We start from the raw sequence: 8,150 nt of genomic DNA on the forward strand, positions 1-8,150 counted from the left end.
TGATTCTTTGGTTTTCCAAACATGATGGGAGGCTGTTTAAGCAGGTGGAGGGGACCCTGTTCTTCCAGGTCCCCAAGCATCTTGCAGGACACTTTTTAAAAAAAGCTTTTTTTAATCAGGACCCAGAAGCGGGTCTGGGGTGCACAAGAAGATGGGACTCCTCCCCTGTGAGGTCACACCTGACTTTTCTCTGAGACGTTTGGGATAAGCCAGGGGTTAGGTTTGTCATGTCAGGGAAGCAGCCTTAGGCAAGGGCTGGGGCTCTCAGGCATGCAGCAGGGACCCTGCTGGGGGCAGCTCTAGGATGAGCTAGGGACAGGAGGTCCCTTTGCGAGAGGAGACAATGGCCCTGTGTGGTATGCACCCCGCTGCCCCCCCTGCCACCCCCAGCAAGGACAGTTTTTCCAGCACAAAGGCTGCACTGTGAGGCTGGGCCCTCCACAAGCAGCGGGGGGTGGCAGAGGGGTGGGGGTGGGCCTCAGGAATGGCCGTGGGTCCAGAGTGGCAGGGGGAGCAGGGCGAGGCAGCCCAGCAGGACCCAGAACGAGCCTGGTCTCCTCTGGCCTCCCTCCCTCGTCTGTCCTGCAGAGGTGCGGAGGAGCTTGGGGGCGACTCGGCTCTCCCATCAATCACGGGGAGACCCAGTTGTCGGGTGCAGGCTCTGCACCTGGGCTCTTCCCGGGCGGCGCCCTGGGCCCAGGCAGGATCCTGAGCTCACACCTTGACTTCATCGTCCTCCTCGGCATCAGCAAACTCGAAGGTGTTTGCTTGCACTGTGCTGGGCACGGGGGTCCTGCTGGCTGCCTGGGGAGCCCCCCACTCTTCGTCCAGGCTCTCCCAAGAAGCCCGAGCCTGGGGAAGCACCTTCCTGGGCTCTGGCCAGGAATCTACCTCAGTGTGGTGGTGGCTGCCCTGCCTGTCCCTGTCCCCCCAGCCTGCTCCCCAGTGCCTGCCAGGGGCCATGTGAGCAGGTGCACGGGGATCCTCTTCCACCGGGCTGGCCCTCATCTCAGCTGCTGGGCCCAACCCAGTAGTTACCCCATTGGGGCAGTGTCCACGGGACTGGGGGCTTGATGCAGGGGCTGAGGGACTGGTAGCAGGGGCAGGAGGACTGGTGGCAGGGGCCGGGGGGCTTGTGTTGGGGGCTGGGCTCTCAGCTGCAGAGGCTTCTGAAAGGCTCATGACCCCAAGGAGCTCACTGAGGAGAGACGGGCCAAGGTCGAGGTCCAGGTGGAAGGACAGGAGGGAGTCAGAGCGGTGAAGCCCGGTCTCCGGGGGGAAGGTACTATCACGGTCTCGGTCACGAGGCTTTTCCTGGCGAGGCAGGCGGGAGATAGTGCAGAACCCAGAGTCCACGCCTGGAAGAAAAATGGGGAGCAGGGTCATAGCTGAGGTCCCTGACCAGGAACTGGGGAGGGGAGAGCCAGGACCGGGCCCAGGTTGCTAAGTGGCCTCTAGCATGTCGCTCTCCCATCTGGCCTCAGTTTCTCCCCTCTTTCCAATATAGGGAACCCTGGAGTCTCTCACAGGATCTTCTGATCAAGTCTAGAAGTGGAAAGTGGACACACAGTCCTCATTCCCATTTGGCAGATTAAGAAAGCAGAACTCAGTTGGAGATAAGGGGAAAGGCTTGCCCTGGGTCACAGAGTTTGAGGGGGTGGAGCCAAGCCTGGAGCTCAAACCTCCTGTCTCTCAGTCCCAACTGATGGTCATGGTCCCTGGTCCCCTTCCATGACAGGGGCCAAGGGTTGCAGGCGAACCCACAGCTCGCGGGCTGGTTTGTAGGCATAAGGAAAGAACCAGCAACCAGGATCTGACTGCACAGCCATCACAGACTGAAAGGGCAGGCAGATGCCCTGCGACGGACCTCTGGACCACACTCTCGCTCCAGGACCGCCAGGCCCGAGGCCTGGGGTGTTTACTGTGGACCAGCCCCCCATGGGAGATCTGAGCAGCACAGGGGAGAGGCGGAGCACTGGAGGAAGCCCCTGGCAGTGAGGCAAAGCCACATGGCAGGAAACGGCCACCAGGGGGCAGCAGGGGCTCCACTTCCCAGGTGAGCTGAGCAGTGGCTCCCAAGTGGCCCTGGCCACGTGCCCCCACAGCAGGAGGGACCTATGGCTTTTGTCCCTGGGAGTGTTTCTTCCAAACTGGCCAAGTTACAGGAACTTCTGTTCAAATAACAACACAGCAGTGAGTCCTGTGTCCTAAGCACCTACTCTGCGACTCGGGGCCATCCCTGATGCATGTTATCCCATCTGTGGATCCCAGCAATGACCTTCGTGGACCCATGATACAGGCCAGGCCTTGACCTGATAGAGGTCAGCTGGCTTGTCGGACATCAAGCAGAACCAGGATTTTAATCCTGAGTCCAGACTCCCAGTCTCTCCACTCTGTCATTCTGATTCAAGAGGGCTGCTTCGGTTGAAGGGGACAAGAGGGGATGCGCTGGCTCAGCCAGGGGCCCAGACACAGCGGGGCAGGTTAGAGGCCCCTAGGACTCCAACCCAAGCTCCTCACCTCTCAACCTCAGTGTGTTTTGGGTTTTGGGGAGTGAGCTGGCTTGTCCCCCTTGGCCCCCACCCCATCCACGGTCTGCAGACTGGGCCTGACCTCCGTGGGGAAACCGAACTAACGCGGAGGAAAAGTGGCCACTCGGAGGCTGGGCTGAACCATCAAACCCTTTCAGCACCTACAGAACGAGCAGCGAGCCCGGACCCTCACCGTAACTGGAGCGGCCCGTCCATGGAGCTGGCAAGGGCTGCGGTCGAAGGTGAATTTGCCCACCACGAGGCTGTCATAGGCGGCCTGGTTGAGCTGGGGCAGGGAGATGGCGTTCTTGATGATCGGGGAGACCGCGGGTGGGGCAGGGGAGGGTGCGGGCGGGGAGGCCATCCGCCGGGGCGGAGCCCCCAACCCGCCGCACCTGCTGAGCTTCTTGGCCAGGAAGCTTCGGGGTGAGCGGTGAGTGCTCCCGAGTTGCCCCCGTGGTTGCTGAGAAAGGAGGTGTCGCCAAAGACATCCCCACCACGGCCCACGTGCATGGTGTGGCGGAAGTCCCCGAGCGGGGGGGCTGATCATGTCTGCCGTTAGCCGCCTCTTCCCGTGCGAGCTGGACACCCAGCCCACGGGTGAGAGCTTGCCCAGGCTCATGGCGGGGGCTCTTCCTGCCCCCTGGGGGCCTGGCATCAGCTCTGGCTCTTCACCGCTGCTGGTCCATGCCCCTGCCTGGGGCTCGGGCTCGGGGTCCACGTCTCAGCTCCCTCCTTCCCTGCAGAAGGGGGGTGCACGAAAGCTGCCCTCCTCGCCCCCTGCGCTCCTAAGGGGTCACCCCCAAAGGCTGCGGCTATGGAAGGCTCATGGCTGTTCTCTCCCTGGGGCCTGCCTCCTGGCCCCGGGGAAGCCCCTGTAGGTGTTCGGTCTCAGAACAGGGAAGGAACAGGTTGTGTCTCGAGTGTGGTCAGCCCCTCTCTGCCCAGGGGTAGATTCCTGAAAGAAAGAGAGAAAATGATGGTGGGCCCAGGGGATCCTGGGTCCAAATCATCTCGAGGGAGGGGACTACACCCACCAGACAGAGATGGGGGTCACCAGTGCACGAGGAGGACACGCTGTATAATTCTGGGCACCTGACATTAAACAGTAGGCAAAGGAAATGACAGGGGTTAGGTCGGCATTGTGGTTGCCACTGAGCAGGGTCCACTGGGAGGGGGGACAGAATAGTCCACCCAGCTGTCCACTCGAGATGTGCAGCAGGAAGAAGTGTGGATGGTCCTTATAGCCACCCATCTGCGACGCACCTACTAAGTGCTGGTAAATTACCTCTGTCACTCATGAAACTCACGCGACAGCCCTGAGGGAGGAGGCACTGTTTTACAATGGCAGCACCGAGAAGTGAACTGACTTACATGAGTCTACACGGTCAAAAGGCCAAGGCAGGGGCGCCTGGGTGGCTCAGGCATTAAGCGTCTGCCTTTGGCTCAGGTCATGATTCCAGGGTCCTAGGATTGAGCCCCGAATCAGGCTTCCTGCTCAGCGGGGAGCCTGCTTCTCCCTCTCACTTGCCTTGCTTGTGTTCCCTCTCCCGCTGTGTCTCTGTGCCAACTAAATAAATAAAATCTTTAAAAAAAAAAATGTTTCTTCTGTTAAAAAAAAAAAAAAAAAAAAAGGCCAAGGCACAGCCCATCCCTTACCCCGCCCCACCAACTCAGAGTCCTTGAGCACCAAGCTACAGTCTCCTCTGCTGCCAGGTTGAGCAAATCAGCCTCCTTCTCTGTGGGTTAAACTGTCTTCCACTCAGAGAGGCCAGGAAGGAGGTGGTGCCCTGCCACACGGGCTTTGGCAACTTCTGTGTAAATAGCCTGCACCAAGGTTTCTCAGAACCCTCCACCTTCAAGGTGCTTCCCGGAAAAAGGATCCTGTGGTCAAAAGTGGCTTTTCCCAGCTGTTGATTGCATGCCTGAGCTGATTCAAGGCTCTGAGTAGGCCTGCAGGGAAGAACTTTACTATTTTCAAATTGAGGCAGGAGACTTGCTGTCAGGTTGGTGCCAGAAGCTATTCCTCGCTCTCCAACCTTCCCCCCGCCCCCCGGCCCGGCCCCATCCTTCTCTAAGCTTCTCTTGGTCTGATCCCATCCCTGGAGAAGGCCTATGAGCCTGTGGCCTGATCTCTGGTTTTCCTGTGGCCCAGAGAGGGTCCAAGGTCATCTCAAGAGGGCTAGTCGAGACTTGAACTCAGGTCACATCAAGAGAGCTAGTCAAAACTTGAACTCAGAGCCTCTGACTCACATAGCCTTTGACTGGCTCCTGGAGCCTGGTCTTATTTCCCCAAATTGGCAACACACTGTGAAGGTGTGGCCGATGTCTCCATGTTCCTGTCTCCCTCCCTCCTGGCACCCAGCTTGGGATCTGCACGTGGCAAGTGCCTTATCAACAGGGGTTCAATCACAGGAGATAGCTACAACGACCTTCCTGCCGAAAGATCACCCCTTGCCACCTTCCAAGGGAGGGCAGGTGGGTGGGTGGGTGGGTGGGTAAAAAGCTTCAGTGTATGACCTTGAGCAAGTCACCTACTGCCAAGGGCCTGGGACCTCAGCTGCTAAAAGCTGATAATAATCCTTAACAAGAACACCTAGATCTGTGCCTCAACTTTTTTTTTTTTTAATTTTGCAGCCACCTCCAAGCAGAAAAATCTCAATACTGCCCTCTCAATGTTATTTGAAATTCAAAATAGGTTAAATAACAAGATAAAAACAAAGAAAGCAATAAAACAAAGCTTGCTTTGTTCTCGACTACAATTTCTCCCTTCCCACCTTCAGATCCTCCCCCAACGCTAACTCCTCCCCCTGGGGGGGGCTGTGTGAATCATCCTTTTCCCTGGCACCACCCCGGCACCAAGTCCTCGTGGAATGTTTGCTAAGTTACGGAGCACTCTGCAGTTGGCCAACCAGTACATGACGTCATCGGACGCCTAGAGCCCCGCAAAGCTGAGGGTTAGCCCATTTTTACAGGGAGAGCCAAGGTTCAGAGGGAAGGGACTTGGCCAAGGTCACCTAGCCGGTACAACGGCAGGGGCCACGTTCCGGGCTCTGCAGAGATGAGGGATGACTTTTTGGGAGGGGGAAGGAACTGGGGGGGCATCACCCTGAGATGCCCTGTGAGGGGTCCCTATGTCTGCCTTGTGGCTATACCCACTGCTCTCCCAGTCCCCACCTCGAAGCAGCTGCTCTTACCTCAGCAAAAGGGACCCTGGTGCCCACCGAATCCCCACGGCCACTTTGACTTGCGAGCCCAGCTTCTGCCCCAGTCTTAGGATGCTCCTGCCTCCCAGATGCCTCTGGAAGGTCTGTCCTCACCCTCTACCTTGCACACTGCAAGAAAGAGACCCTGCCTGTAGAGTGGTTGTGGGGTCAAGGGCAGGGCATTGCTACTGGGGACCTCTTTTCCCACGTGGAAAACAAGTACAAACATCAAGAGCTGGTACTTCCCCAGAGGCGCTGTAAAAGCCCCAGTTCCTGGAGCAGAGCAGCCTGAGCGCAAACCCAACATGCCAGCACTAACACCTCTCATTCGGGGGCCCCCTTGGTCCCAGCTACTTGGCCCCAGGTGCTGACTGCAGGGTTTACTGGGGGAAGATCAGATGCACTCACCTGGCCCTGGAGGAAGAGGGGCTCCAGGTGTCCCGGTGCAAGGCCAACTTCCTCCCCCCAGCCCAGAATTACTACCTGTTAACGCTCAGGACGCCCATTTTACAGGCGAACAAAATGAGGTGCAGAAAAGGGGACTGACCGGCCCCAAGTCACAGAGCAAAGAAAGTGCCGTGGCCGGGAGCCTCCCTGGGATTTCTGTCACCATCACTAGTAAATGCCAGGGCAGAGGCAGGACCACAAGGGCCCAGCGAGGGTTGTTGGAGGAGGTAATACCCAGCAGCTGAGCTCAGGAAGGGCAGGCCTGGAAGGCAGGAGACTCAGCTGTGTGGATTCAGTGCCCGTGACCCAGGCAGGAGTGGTGGGCGAGCAGCCTCAAGGTCCCAGCAGTCCTTGTACTTAGTCTACAGAGGATAGTCAGGCGGAAGCACTTGGGAAGAGGTTACTCAATGCTGGTCATGACCGCAAAGGACAAGGTTTGAGGCGGGAAGCAGGGACCACGCTTTCACAGCGGCCGACAGGGGCCGCTGTGGAGGCTCCATGGTGCGGTGGAGGGAGGGGGCGGTCTGACATTGGGGGAGGGCAGAGGCGGGGCGGCTGCACCCTCGGGCTCACCTGGGGGTCACCCGCGTGCCTGCCAGCGCGCCACCTGTCACCAGAAAGGCCACGCACATGCACACAGCCCCCTCGCCACCCGTGTCCAGCTAGGTACCACCACCAGTACCGCTGGACAGCGTGGCCCTGACTGGGTCAGGACTGGCCCTAGAATAAAAGATTAACTCCCTGGGGACCCTCATAGCCCTTAAAGCCCCCACACCCCCCGCACGTGGAGAGACGGGCAAACTGAAACCAGGAAAAGGGTATCAAGCTGTCCGAAGTCGCTTCGAAGACAGAAGTTGCTGGAGTCTGAGGGGGTTAGGAGGGAGCACCAAGGGCCACAGGGGAGTGAGAGGGAAGAGCGTGGGGGGCTGGGGGAGACAATTCTTGGACCACCACTCCAAGTTAGGGCCAAAGCCCTCTACTGGGGGAGGGGATTGGCCACGGACCAAGTGTCCCCCAGTCCTGGTTTCCAGTCCGGGAAAGGCGCTTGGCGCGGCCTCCGGCGGGTCCCTCTACCTCTCTAGGCCTCAGTTTCCCGGTCTAGAAAATGGGCTTCAGACTTCGCGGGTCCTGCCTGGTAGAGGCAAGGACAGAACAATCTCGAGGCCAGTTGGCGTTGGAAGTGCCGTGAAGACTTTGGCCATAAAACATTCCCTCTGGGAGGCAGGGGTTTAGAATGGGGAGGGTCGCTCCGCGGAAGAAGGGGACAGCCGGCTGCCGTGGCCCGAGGGGAACCGGACGGGATGACCTCATCCGCTGCTCGGCTTGGAATGCGGCGGTTGGGGAGGGGGCAGGGTGCCTGGTCCATCTCCCCAGCGGTCCCTCCCGCCCCCCACTTCCCCGCTCTCCACGCCGGCCTCGCCAAGGGGCCCGACATTCCGGGACATCGCCCCCCTCCCCGTTCCTTCCCTTCCTTTCCCAGGGCAGGAAGGAGCGTAGACGGCCCTCCGCTCGCCCCCTCCTCCCGCAGCCGGCTTTACCGCTCACCCACCCCAACTCTGCGCCCCTCCGCTCGCCGGGGACAGTACAAAACAACCCCCAAACTTGGAGGGACCCCGCGCCACTCCCGAGGCCGGCGTTTGGGCCTTCCTTGTTGGCACCAGGAGCGCCTTGGGCCGCCTGGCCTCGCCCCCACCCCAGCCCCCGGGTGCCTAGGAGGGTGCCGGGTTCCCCCTACCCCAGCCGGCGTCCACGCCCACCCAGGTGGCGCTGTTACCTTCGCTCCGCGAGCCCCGGGGGCCGGGGACCGGGGGCCGAGGGGCGGACGCGGCAGCAGGGGTGGCGGCAGCGCGTCGCGGCGCGCAGCCCGGGCGAGTGGCTGGGCCGGTCTGCGCCGCCCTGGCCGCGGGCTCCGCGGGCTGGCTCCGGGGGCGGGGGCGGGGTGTGGGCGCGCTCCCTCCCCGTGCCT

General features: G+C 60.2%; 1 protein-coding gene across 1 annotated transcript; it reads right to left on the reverse strand.

Annotated features, from left to right (window-relative positions):
* Nucleotides 1-92: 92 nt before the first annotated feature.
* Nucleotides 93-7,948, reverse strand: CDC42EP1 (CDC42 effector protein 1). Its single transcript, XM_032346345.1, is given in 7 exon segments — nucleotides 93-1,358; nucleotides 2,725-2,755; nucleotides 2,758-2,978; nucleotides 2,981-3,071; nucleotides 3,073-3,489; nucleotides 5,729-5,866; nucleotides 6,758-7,948. Coding segments are annotated over 5 exon segments (1,104 nt in total). The 5' UTR covers nucleotides 3,190-3,489; nucleotides 5,729-5,866; nucleotides 6,758-7,948; the 3' UTR covers nucleotides 93-714.
* Nucleotides 7,949-8,150: the final 202 nt, after the last annotated feature.

Source organism: Mustela erminea, chromosome 6 (genome assembly GCF_009829155.1).
Source record: "Mustela erminea isolate mMusErm1 chromosome 6, mMusErm1.Pri, whole genome shotgun sequence".
NCBI classification, from domain to species: domain Eukaryota; kingdom Metazoa; phylum Chordata; class Mammalia; order Carnivora; family Mustelidae; genus Mustela; species Mustela erminea.